Here is a 13,418-nt window from a genome sequence, read left to right on the forward strand (position 1 = left end):
GTGTGTGTGTGTGTGTGTGTGTGTGTGTGTGTGTGTGTGTGTGTGTGTGTGTGTGTATGTGTGTGTGTGTGTGTGTTGGGGGGTGGGGGTGTGCGTGTGTGTTGGTGTGTGAGTGTGCCTGCCTGTCGGCCTGTCTGTCTGTCTTATCTTGCGTGGGTTTATGTGTGTGTGTGGATGTGTGTGTCTGTGTGTTTAGGTGCAGCTATTTTAGAGTTTAGGAATCAAACAGGTTTTTAGGTGTTGCTGGACAATAACTCTATACTCTGTACGTTTTTATAGTTGTAAATGATCAACGTTCTTCAGAGCCTTCGTCTTCAAAAACCATGCAAAAATATTCAGATGTAAGCTCTTTTTGTCGAATGAATGTGATGGATATTTATAGTTTAAACGTAGCATACAAAATGGTAGTAAAATACATAAAAACACAGGTGCAATATTTTGTTAAGCTTAAAATTGACAACTGATGAGTTGCATGGACAGCCGTCTTCCTCTACAAAGTGGCTGATTAAGACCTATCGCAGGCAGTGATAACATCAGGCAGACTGGCCTATGGCCAGCCATAGGGACAAAAATCAATCCCGCTGTTTGATCTCCAGGGTTGGCTCCACTCAGACCAAGCATTGTGTTGGAAACAATGAACCCCAGACCCACTGAACTGTAAACATATCCCATCGGCTGCATTTTTCCAAGACTTCCATGAGGAGACACCCAAGTTCAGGAAACCAGAGTCAACCTTATCCAATTTTGGAAAGTCAAATGTGTATTGTGTCTGACTGACGACTCAATGCTGACTGTAGCCATCGGTGTCCAGAACAGTTATAGCTGCTGTCAGATAAATCTACCCCACTAAAGTTAGGACAGCAGTTCTAATGTGTACCTTCTTGGAAGGGAAAGGTAACATGTTCAGCCTACCAATATTAATGGCACAAAGTAATATATTCACTTTGAAACTTTTGGGAATTTGTTTTACCAACTTTTTACACATGTCTAATAGTTAAATTAATTGGTGGAGATGGAACGGTATCTGATTGCAGTATGCATCCCAACCAGAGGTGGACGCTAGTGAGCTTGGTGGGTGACGAGTGCGCATGCTTGAGTGCGCAGAGAGGCCTTCCTGTTTTACGGAATAATCAGGTGACTTAATGCTGCTATGACAAGATCTCAAGAATTGGACTAATGGCAAATATGAATACTTGCAAGCTCTAAAGAAATAATACTATATATTTTCCTGAAAACATCCTATTGGTTTCTTATTCAGGTAAGCGCAAATAGTGAACCAACAACGAACACACTGTGTTTGTCGCTAGTACCGTGGGTCAATATACTGCAGCTAATCCTTCCGTGTGTAGTTACTGACCAGCTGGTTTCTGACAGCTTCACGTTGCACCCCGCAGTGTATGGTTGTTTATCAAACTCAATGGTAGCTGCAAATGGTAAACACGTCCTACAATCACTTCATACACGGTGTACCGTTAATGCTGTTGCCAATATGTCATCAAGAAACGGGGCTAATCATGTTTTATTGCCCTTGACAGTTTCTGAGTCTTCTGTGCTTTACATCACATCGAGGAATACAGTGGTCGTTCTACTAAATTATTAATGGCACAAAATATGGTTATAACGGACTTGCTGTCTCACATGCTGTTAGTTCAACAAGCCAACTGGTCGGAGGAGCACTGTAAACATGTCAGAGTTCTGGTTGATCTCGGCTCCTGGCGAGAAGACATGCCAGCAGACCTGGGACCACATGATGGTGGCCACCACTCGCACCAACAACCTGTCCACCAACCACAAGTTCAACATCCCCGATCTCAAGGTTAGCAGCAGCACCCACTGAATACAGTTTCCACAATTAATTTAGATCTAAAACGAATTCAACACCATGATCATAACACACCATGATGAATGAACAGCGCTGGTCTAAAGCATTCTAGTATATAATAAATACTATGTCTTCATGGTAAGGTTACATGTTGCTTTGATAAAGTGTTCCTTGCTACAGTTTCTCGGTTGGCTACTGCTTTGGTCATTCATTGCAAGACCCAGATGAGATTACCCCACCTTTAACCCTAACCCTAATGCATGAAGGGCTTCTGACAAAAGAGGTGCCGTCCTAAAGACAATCCCCTGGTGGCCCGCTGATTAAAACTCAGATACCGTTGTTCAAATGCAAAACCTTGTTTCAAAATGGCCTAACATTACTGGACCAGAGATGTTCTTCAAAGCATTTTTTGTGCTGAAGGGCTCTTTTCCTTTTGTTGCAGGTTGGGACTCTGGACGTCTTGGTTGGGCTGTCGGATGAGCTGGCCAAACTAGACGGCTTTGTTGAAAGGTACATTGCCCCAACACCCTCTGTCTGAGTTGGTGTCCTCTTTGTGATTCCATCCTATGTAATATGTTTGATATACATGGGTAGTTTGAACTGTTGATGAAGCACTAAATGTTTAAGCACTAAATCCTCTGATGTAAAGCTTGGACCTATTATTATTTTCTGCTTACCTTCCCCTATAACCGTGGGGAATTTCACACTGGTCTAAAGCTAAGAAGGCACGCAGGCTAAAGTTTGCAATTTACAGTTGGGTGACATGGCGGCATCTTTCACAGTCTGGGAAAAAAAGGTATTTTAGGCTCATGACTAATGGGCCTCTCGGATGTTTGACACATAGATATGTAGTCTTCTGGAAAAGTTGAGAAATCTCTCACAGTAATTTACTGATTGCACCTCTGAATCTTTTCACTATGGTTATTACAGAGATAGAAAGTCAAAAATTACATCATGGTTTCACTTTTGAAGGGGATTTTAAATTTACAACACTTCTTTTATCATTTCCCCATCCACAAGGAACCTTGTGAGACTCCGTGTGATCTCACGATCCTGCTTGTCATGACCAACATTGTCCTTCTAAACAATGTGTTGACCTATCTTCTTTCAAATGTGGATGTCCTTCCTGTATATTTCATATGGATTTAGGGAGGAGGATTTCGTTTTTTAGGCGGTTCGTAAACCCTTGATCAAATAAATATAACCAAAAATAATTGCTTTCGTGAACGAGTAGTGATGGCTGCCATTGAAGCTACATAGAGCATGATCAGCTCTCTCTTTTAAAGCTGTAGTTAGACAAACCAAATGCGTGTCCTTGTAACAAAATGTATTTGCTGATATTCCAATGATGTATGCTATGGTGTTTTATGAAGAGGCGTGTGGCTATGCCATGGCGGTGAAACATACTATTTCTGGAGCACAATGTGTGTCTGCTTATAAATCTAGTATTGATTTTAGGGGTTGGGATACGTTGTTATAGCGGGGTACTGTGAACTCTTTTGATGTGTGTTTGTGCTAGTGCCGAGGGGTTTTGACATCTCTCTCGGCTCTTCACAGTGTGCTGAAGAAGGTGGCTCAGTACATGGCCGACGTGCTGGAGGACAGCAGAGACAAAGTCCAGGAGAACCTGCTGGCCAATGGAGGTAGTCCAACCCCCTGCACATATAATGCCATTGAGATGATATGGGATCTCTATGCTTGCAATCATTTAGGATTTGTTTGAATGTAATAGATCAAATTTAGCTAATCTATGGTGAGCGGCCCAGTAGAAAATAATCTGCCTTATTCAAAGAATATTAAGCTTTTGCTGTACGTAAACTCAAATACTGTTTTCATAAAGACTGTTTAGTTCATTCTGACCTGAAAGACTTCTGTTGGTTTGAGTACCATTGGTTTATAAATCTCCTTTTTGCGCCTCCTACGTGTTTTTTTTTTCCAGTGGACCTTGTCACCTACATCACACGGTTTCAGTGGGACATGGCAAAGTATCCCATCAAACAGTCCCTGAAAAACATCTCAGAGATCATCTCCAAGGTAGCGCTCCCACTCAACACAAAATTAACTCTGGAGACCTGGCAGTGTTTAAACGGATGGCCCCTAACCTCTCTATGGTCAACGTGTGATTCATGCTGCTAGGTTGCCATGTTTTTACCTGTGCTTTGGATACATCATGATGTGTCTGTGTGAGAGCAGGGCTGAAAGCATGCCTTGTTGCAACCTCATCCCATTTCTCCTCTCCGCCCCCCCCAGCAAGTGAGTCAGATTGACAACGATCTGAAGGCCAGGGCATCAGCCTACAACAACCTGAAGGGAAACCTGCAGAACCTCGAGAGGAAGAATGCGTAAGTGTTTTCTTTATTGTGTGTGTGTGTTCTCAAGGGCGTTTTACATGGTATGTGAGGGATGATATTTACTTTTTCAGTGATGACCTATGCTTTCCTATACCACCAGGGGGAGCCTGCTGACCAGAAGCCTGGCAGACATCGTTAAAAAGGAAGACTTTGTAATTGACTCAGAGTACCTCATCACGATGCTGGTGGTGGTTCCGAAGTAAGAACTTAGCCTAGCTGTAAAACAAAAAGGCATGAATAGATAAATGTGGGTCTGTTGAATGTATGGTTGGTTGAGTTAAAACTGAGCTCTGTTTTAATGGGTGTTCTCATGCCTGGTAGGACTGGATATGCTGACTGGCAGAAAACGTATGAAACACTTGCTGAGATGGTCGTTCCGCGATCCACAAAGTAAGTTACACGTGGTTACACAGTTTTGCTGGTGATCTGGCAAAACAGAGATTTTTTAATGCTTGTAACCTAGTTATGTATTATTTAGAACCAGACGTGAGAAAATATGTGATGGAACATAAATTGCAAAATCCTGATTCTGACATCTAGAAATGCTTCAGAAAGATTAGAGATTTGAGAGAAATGTTAGAGTTCATAACTCTTCTACAACCTATACATCTCTTCTACAACCTACAATCTATACCCCCCCCCCCCACACCATCTCTCTAAAACCATTAACCCACATTTCGTTTTTATTTCTTTGTCAACACAAAGGACAAAGAAAGAAGTGCATGCAAACCTCATTAACATGTCAGGCCCCACACTGAAAATGGTGTGACTTATGAATTCACTTGGCAGCCGCCAAACCGTTGCTCTTTCACTTAGATCCTCCATCCCTACTGGTGACGTTGCCTAGCAACACCCTCGCTATGCAGATGCTCATTAGCAGTTGCTCATTAAAAAAGTCTTGGGGACCTCCTCTTCTGGCATCCCAACGGTGGAACAGGATCTTTGGACTGTGGCAGAAACATTATCCATCTGCTCATGGGCTTGTTTCTTCGCTTTCTCTATGTTGGTATTGCTGAACAAACTAGTGCGATGTAGTCATATGATATGCTGACATGCACACATTTTCTCCTGGTATGCTAAAAGAAGGTTGAACTACTTTAGGGATCATCTGTCAACATTATTCTCATGCTATAGTCATTTGTGGGTTATTTGTATAGTGTTATTGAAGTGACATCTTTGCTTCTCCCAGTCTGCTGTTTGAGGACCAGGAAAGCGGTCTGTTCAGTGTGACCCTCTTTAGAAAGGCCCTCGATGACTTCAGACACAAGGCCAGGGAAAACAAGTAAGGGCCATGTCTCACTGCACCGACAGCACACATATCACCACACTGGATCACTTGAGTCCTCATTGCCATTGTCGGAGACCTACATTAATAGGTCTCCGAAATTAAAACCTTTCTGTTTTAATGTTGTTACATATTGTTATATTTTTGAAAAGGTTACATGTTTTCTAATGTACAATCTAGAGTGATTGTGAAGGTAGTCAACGGGAATGATCAAGATGACCTCTGACCTTTCTTTTACCTTGTTGTCTCTAGGTTCACCATGAGGGACTTCCAGTACAACGAAGAAGAGCTGAAGGCTGACAAAGAGGAGATGACGCGTCTCTCCACAGACAAGAAGAAGCAGTTTGTACGGGCCCTTTGTGTCTAGGAGAGAATGGCACAAATGTACCTAGTGGAAGGCACTAATCATTTAGTAGCATGGAGGATGAAAGATTACATCACGCATTTTTCCGTCATCTTTGATATGAGAAATGGATCAGACTGAAATAATCAAACGCAGATTGGTGTGTTTTATGTAGGTTGTTGCATACAAACAACAAAAACATACAAACCCACTCAATTTGAATAGTCGATTCCACTATTTGGAGTCGATTCCAAAGCCCGGAGTAGACTTCAATTCATTTCACTTTCTGCTTTGATTTTGGCCTTGACCACACAGTAGGAATAACTCCTAATGTTGGATATGGATCCTCCGCCCCTGTAGGGCCCTCTAGTGCGCTGGCTGAAGGTGAACTTCAGTGAGGCCTTCATCGCATGGGTCCACATCAAAGCACTACGGGTCTTCGTCGAGTCCGTCTTGAGGTACAGTTATTAGTTTAGAATTTATTATAATCTAAACCCTTGATTTAATTGTGGGTTTTATTATATGAATTATACATATGGCCTTGTAGTGATGGATGTGTCCATGCTGTATAGCAGGTGTGAGACCTCTTTTATTAATGTATTCCTAAATACAAAGCCACAGAGATAGTCTAATTTCCAGATCAAATTCAACAACTTCTATTTACCATAATACAATATCACAAATTACAGGAATGGCCAGAAAAGTTCATGTCTACTTTGGAATAAAAATACGAGATGACAATGAAATGGTTTGTCTCTTTAAAGAACAATTTAAAGTAATGAAATTCTTGATGACTGTGCCAACTGAAAGGTCCACCACCCCTGTGGTTAAAAAACAAATCAACCAAATCAACCTTTTGATCCGACCGGCCTGCCGACGTGTTAATGATAGTTCTTGCTAAGCTGCAACGCCACTATGCCTCTCCAGGTACGGCCTACCGGTCAACTTCCAGGCCATGCTCCTCCAGCCCACTAAGAAGACCATGAAGAAGCTGAGGGAGGTGCTGAATGAGCTCTACAAGCACCTGGACAGCAGTGCCGCCGGCATCATCGATGTGAGTCGGCCTGCTTTTGTTTACTATATTGATTTTTTGTTTCATATTTTCATTGTGTGTTTGTATTTCGTGGTTATGTTTCATTGTAAGGTTATTATGCACAGTAAAACTATTTGAATATAGATTTGGTCAGGAACAGCAGTTAGCAGAAGAAGGTGTTTTCCCCATCCCACCCCATTTCTGCTTATTGGAATTCAGCGTACATGCATGTGGGAAATATTTCACAAAACTTGTGTGTGCTACCGCTTCCCCTGAATATGAGGAACAGTTGCGGTTTACTGAGTAGCTGAGATCATGTTTTCCATCCTGTTGAAATGCTCCCCCCGTTCACTGGTGAATGACATCACGGGTCGTGTGTGTCTGTTCCGCAGTCGGCGATGGACATTCCCGGCCTTAACTTGAGCCAGCAGGAGTACTACCCCTACGTTTACTACAAGATTGACTGCAACCTATTGGACTTCAAACTGTAACACAGTCTATGTTATGTAGTCGGTACGTTGAGTGCACATCTCAAACCTGTTAACCATATTTCTAAAAATCCATATATATATATATATATATAAATATATATATCCCCCAACAACTCCCCCTTCATCCTTGTCATTGGGCTCTGTGTGTGCTTTCAGTCCCTCCTTCTTCATCTTTTAGTCTAACGTGTAAAACTCTGGGCATGCTCTTTCACTGTGGTGGAAGACCCGTAAACAAAATGGCTGCCACTTTGACACATAAGATAATAATGAAACCTGAATATCTTGTTTTATGACTTGGTTGTTGTTGTTAATTCCATCGTGACCTGACATGTATTAAGAACCACTTGTGGATTTCATTTTGCTTCAGATGACGAGTTGTGTTTTTACATTTACATTCATTCCTCTTTTGTGTTTGTGCTTATCGATAGCTGCTTGTTCCAAGTTGATATTCCGGAGATTTCTATTTGTGTGTGTGTGTGTGTGTGTGTGTGTGTGTGTGTGTGTTGTGTGCGTGTGTGTGATGCATCTGGTATGTGTTTCTGCCTGCCATGGCAAACATTTATGGAAAAAAAAAATGATGTGGTACCCATGTTCTGTATATTTGATCTATAGATCTATTGTGAAAGTATTGTGTTTGCCATTGATTGTACATGAATAAATATGAAGATTACCCACATGATTCACTAGCTCTGAAGTTCCTTTTTATTTGTTGTGTGTGGGTGCAGGTGGGTGGTTGTGCTCTCACGTGCAGTAGAAAGTTTCCACTTCTCTCTGGACTATCTCCCTGAAGGAACTAGCTTGAAAAACACAAGTTCAGCCTCTCGAACAGCAGAGGGCACTATGTACATAATATACGCACATGAAATGCATAATGTCATACCAATTAAATGAGGAGTTAATTATTAGCGACGGATAGCCCCAATAATTTGGCTCTTTATCACGCCCACCTCTGGCTGGTTATGTTATTCCCGTTTATCTATTGAATAAAATTAATCAATAATGTCAATCTCTAAATGCCACATTAAACGGTTGCCACAGTATAACTTCCATTCTAATCTCAGAGTGGGTAGAGAAGGCTTTCGAGGAACGGCTCCAATCTGCATGCTGTCTGAAATAGACTGCTCGCTGTGGGGTAAAATGTGTCTGACGTGCATGGTGGACGAGTAAAGGAGTGCAAAAGCGATCATGTGAGTGCTCAGGGTGTACCAACCAAGCTCGGAATGAATTGGAATGGGACAGCCTTTGAGACCATGAACACACAGTCATATGACGAACCAAGAACACAGCACGCAGGGGCGTCGCGCGAGGAAACTGTCATCCCCACCCACTGCTGAGTACCGTGGTAAAGTTAGTTTTATATTGGACGTTGGATATTCGACACATTCGAAAAATCTATTTAGCACTGGCTTCGATGGACGAATTTGTGTCAAACCAACTTAGATGTGTTAATACAAGGCATACCTATGTAAAACAAAGCTTATTTCTTTAAAAAAAAAAACACAATTTGATTTTATAAAAAAATGTAATGTTAAAAAAGGCTATAAATCTATTATGCGGCTTGACCTTTTGACCTACCCATATCAAAACACATCTGGTGAACTCAGCTAACTGCCCCACACATAACACAAAGCTTATTTTCTCAAAATACCTACCCTGTGATTTTATATATTTTTTTTACTCTCAGAAAATGCTATAAATCTATTATGCGGCTTGACCTTTTGACCTACCCATATCAAAACACATCTGGTGAACTCAGCTAACTGCCCCACACATAACACAAAGCTTATTTTTTCCAAAATCCCACCTTTTGATTTTATACTATTTCTTTAATGTTAAAAAGGCTATAAATCTATTATGCGGCTTGACCTTTTGACCTACCCATATCAAAACACATCTGGTGAACTCAGCTAACTGCCCCACACATAACACAAAGCTTATTTTTTTCCAAAAAACCCACCTTTTGATTTTATACTATTTTTTTAATGCTAAAAAGGCTATAAATCTATTATGCGGCTTGACCTTTTGACCTACCCATATCAAAACACATCTGGTGAACTCAGCTAACTGCCCCACACATAACACAATGCTTATTTTCTCAAAACACCTACCCTTTGATTTTATATATATTTTTTACTCTCAGAAAATGCTATAAATCTATTATGCGGCTTGACCTTTTGACCTATTCATTAAATTACTTAGTGTGTATAAAAAGTACAGCCTGCCTACATTTTTTGCACGCAAACTTATAGCATAGGTCACAGGTATGTTTTGATATGGGTAGGTCAAAAGGTCAAGCCGCATAATAGATTTATAGCTTTTTCTGAGATTAAAAAATATATATAAAATCAAAGGGTAGGTGTTTTGAGAAAATAAGCTTTTTGTTATGTGTGGGGAAGTTAGATGGGTTCACCAGATGTGTTTTGATATGGGTAGGTCAAAAGGTCAAGCCGCATAATAGATTTATAGCCTTTTTAACATTAAAAAAATAGTATAAAATCAAAAGGTGGGATTTTGGAAAAAATAAGCTTTGTGTTATGTGTGGGGCAGTTAGCTGAGTTCACCAGATGTGTTTTGATATGGGTAGGTCAAAAGGTCAAGCCGCATAATAGATTTATAGCTTTTTCTGAGATTAAAAAATATATATAAAATCAAAGGGTAGGTGTTTTGAGAAAATAAGCTTTTTGTTATGTGTGGGGAAGTTAGATGGGTTCACCAGATGTGTTTTGATATGGGTAGGTCAAAAGGTCAAGCCGCATAATAGATTTATAGCCTTTTTAACATTAAAAAAATAGTATAAAATCAAAAGGTGGGATTTTGGAAAAAATAAGCTTTGTGTTATGTGTGGGGCAGTTAGCTGAGTTCACCAGATGTGTTTTGATATGGGTAGGTCAAAAGGTCAAGCCGCATAATAGATTTATAGCATTTTCTGAGAGTAAAAAAAATATATAAAATCACAGGGTAGGTATTTTGAGAAAATAAGCTTTGTGTTATGTGTGGGGCAGTTAGCTGAGTTCACCAGATGTGTTTTGATATGGGTACGTCAAAAGGTCAAGCCACATAATAGATTTATAGCCTTTTTAACATTAAAAAAATAGTATAAAATCAAAAGGTGTTTTTTTGGAAAAAATAAGCTTTGTGTTATGTGTGTGGCAGTTAGCTGAGTTCACCAGATGTGTTTTGATATGGGTAGGTCAAAAGGTCAAGCCGCATAATAGATTTATAGCCTTTTTTAACATTACATTTTTTTATTAAAGAAATAAGCTTTGTTTTACATAGGTATGCCTTGTATTAACACATCTAAGTTGGTTTGACACAAATTCGTCCATCGAAGCCAGTGCTAAATAGATTTTTCGAATGTGTCGAATATCCAACGTCCAATATAAAACTAACTTTACCACGGTCTGCTGAGTGGAGGAGGAGAGGAGAGCGCAGCGCATCAATGCCACCAGGTGGTCTCGCTCACGTCGCTTGGAGTCTGGACTACACTACGCTGGCATCGTCTCGTCGTCGGCCTAATAGCCGTTGAGAGAAGAATGCAAGAATGGCGGAGGACGACGCCGAGCTGATCAGGGCAGCGTTGCAACGAGACCAGCGACTCCTGCAAAGCTCGTCTTGCGGGTGCACCGCGATGGATGGAGCGACCATGGAGGAAAAAGGAGAAGATCTATCTCTGGAGGCGATTCTAGCGCTGTACAACCAGCCCATCAATGAGGAGCAGGCATGGGCAGTTTGCTACCAGTGCTGCAGCACGCTGGCGAGGGGACCAGGGAGGAGGACCTCCGCGGCGGGTCTCGGGACAGCGTCCGTGGTGCACCGTGCGCGGAAGATCCAGGGACTCGGGGACGTGATCATCCAGAGAGACGGATTGGTTCGCTTCCGATACGACGAGGATTCACAAGGTAATACATGCGAGACGAGGCTTATCTACACGGGCACACTCGCCTTACCGTGCACGTGATATAAGAAAATATCAGATTTGATGGTTGGATTATTATCGTGTATAGGCCTTCCTATTTACAATAAAAAAAACGAAAAAAATGCCCTTAGGCTATATAGGCATCTGGATTGCTACCTCTCGGCCTGATGGATCAAGGAGAAGAAGATCTAGGAGCATGCTATTTAAACGCTTCAGTGCTATAGCCTATGCCTTTAATAGCCAACACATGTTATTTACCTATTTCTATCCATTGGTTCAGCCTACAACTACAGCTTCCCTATCAGAGGCCAACATGCCACTGGTGTCAGTTTCTATACCTCAAGAGATAAACCAAGACATGATTTCTCACCAGAACCCCGTGGGGTCTTGGTGAATCGTTGTAGGATGGTCCCTTATTTTGAATACAGGCCATTTTCTGCTGGACATTGGCTATTTAATGTGCTTAATCCTTAAGAGCAAGATTCTGTCGAGGTGGCATGGTGTTGATGTCGAGATTGGGTCATTGGTCTTGACCTGTGTGTCTAGACCAGGGCTACTGCACCTTAAGCTCTGTGACCCATCGGTGGACACAATTATTTAAAAAAGACTTGCTCTTAATAAATATATATTTTCATATTTATGGATACTGCTGTTAGGGTAATGGATGTGGTTTTAGGGAATGGTTAGGGTTTAAGGGTCCTTACTGTACGGACAGCGATATAGTGTTGTTTCTCTTTCTTCTGAAAAATGCCAGCTTTGGGTGGGACCAACAGTCCCAGGACGGGCCCCGGAGCCCCCAGGAGGACCTCGGAAAGGGTCAGGACGGTCCACCCTCTCAGGGCTTGAGGGTTCCTGAGGTCCTAACAACAAACCCTGTACAGAGTAAAAGAGCCCGCAGACCAATACAAATATTTGATGGGTTTATGACAATACGTTCATCATATTTATGCAGCATGGGCAGACAATAATAACTATTGATTATTTCCTAGCCTAGAGATTTTCCAGGGGAGTGACCAATGAAGCTCATTAATAGTCTGTCTCTTGGATAGTCATTTTCCGCCATTATCTTTGCCGCCATTTGAATGCAAGAACCATGATCAAACCAGACAATAAGTGTATATATCTTTATACATCATTCAGTACGTCCTTGATCTTTATTTCATTTATCCTCATCCAGAACTCATATTATAGCATTACAGGTCCTAACAACATAGAGCCAGTGTGCATAGTATCACAATGACCCTTTAACAATATTTAAAAGCAGTTTTTTTCTCCATGCACGACAACGTCACACCGCGTATGCTTATGCAGTTTGCTGTCATGTGTTTCTCAGCCCAATTTAACTTCTACATTGCAGTCTGTCACAATACAATGCTGCCATTTGTTGAGAGGGTCATCCGTTGGTGAACTACTCAGTCATGTTACCGAAGTATCCAGTGTGGGACGACATCGTTTTGGTTTTGGGGGACACTAAAGGATTGTTGTTTTGATCTGTGATGCATGGACGTTATGCATGGACGTTAAATACAAGCAGGGATCAATGTTAGTCAGATGCTACCTCAAACTTTTTGTGACAGGAAACAAGTGTCGAAGTGGTGAGCAGTGGAAGCAGAATCAGGTCTTATTAGGTGGATTCAACAGCAGAATGACCTGCAACAACTTCTGCAGCAAGCTAGATTAAAGAAAAAGAAGAGCACATTGGGGAGTCAGTTAATTTAGTCTTTTGCAAAATGATTTTATTTAGATAACTACTGTGTGCTTGTTAAGTGTTAAGAGGCAGGTGGCAATTTGTGTTCACAGTGTTTCCTATTCATTCCTAGTCGACATGAGACCCATAAGCTGTTCTAAATATGCAGTATATATTCACAGCTTTTTATTTTGTTTCTCCCCAGCTAAATCCATCCCCTGCAGATCAACAGAGGTAAGTGTTTCTGTGTAAACTCATTGGATTTTATTATTACAAAACTACAGTGTGATGAATAATCTATATTGTGATGAATAATAATATCCATGTCATCACATTTGTGACTCTTTATCTAAATAAATATTGGAAGGGAATAAAACGGAATATTAAACGTGGGGAAAGGCAATCACAACCAAAGCACAAGGATATTTCTTTCTTAGACAGAAATCGTCATGATTCGTCCCTGCTACTTCCTGTTTTCCTTTGCCGGTGT

General features: G+C 41.2%; 2 protein-coding genes across 2 annotated transcripts in view; both read left to right on the top strand.

Annotated features, from left to right (window-relative positions):
* The first annotated feature begins 1,097 nt into the window (after positions 1-1,097).
* atp6v1c1a (ATPase H+ transporting V1 subunit C1a) lies at positions 1,098-8,004 on the top strand. Its single transcript, XM_060064738.1, has 13 exons — positions 1,098-1,258; positions 1,649-1,816; positions 2,265-2,332; positions 3,380-3,465; positions 3,762-3,856; positions 4,073-4,164; positions 4,274-4,372; positions 4,495-4,563; positions 5,363-5,455; positions 5,711-5,804; positions 6,162-6,259; positions 6,729-6,855; positions 7,227-8,004. The coding sequence occupies exons 2-13, from the start codon at positions 1,685-1,687 to the stop codon at positions 7,323-7,325; spliced, it is 1,152 nt and encodes a 383-aa protein (XP_059920721.1). The 5' UTR covers positions 1,098-1,258; positions 1,649-1,684; the 3' UTR covers positions 7,326-8,004.
* A 108-nt stretch (positions 8,005-8,112) lies between these two features.
* The window catches only part of spire1b (spire-type actin nucleation factor 1b), a 33,386-nt gene continuing 28,080 nt past the window's right edge, over positions 8,113-13,418 (top strand). Inside the window, 3 exon segments of the mRNA XM_060064737.1 lie at positions 8,113-8,659; positions 10,740-11,224; positions 13,134-13,162. Of these exon segments, the coding sequence (XP_059920720.1) occupies positions 10,867-11,224; positions 13,134-13,162 (387 nt within the window). The 5' untranslated portion in view covers positions 8,113-8,659; positions 10,740-10,866.

This window comes from Gadus macrocephalus, chromosome 11 (assembly GCF_031168955.1).
Source record: "Gadus macrocephalus chromosome 11, ASM3116895v1".
Classification (NCBI taxonomy): domain Eukaryota; kingdom Metazoa; phylum Chordata; class Actinopteri; order Gadiformes; family Gadidae; genus Gadus; species Gadus macrocephalus.

Bases quoted from the DNA above. Each gene is read 5' to 3' on its own strand.
- atp6v1c1a (XM_060064738.1), top strand. From the start codon at position 1,685: ATGTCAGAGTTCTGGTTGATCTCGGCTCCTGGCGAGAAGACATGCCAG. The intron at 3,466-3,761 runs GTAGTCCAACCC...TTTTTTTTCCAG, and splicing joins GAACCTGCTGGCCAATGGAG to TGGACCTTGTCACCTACATC. The intron at 3,857-4,072 runs GTAGCGCTCCCA...CGCCCCCCCCAG, and splicing joins TCTCAGAGATCATCTCCAAG to CAAGTGAGTCAGATTGACAA.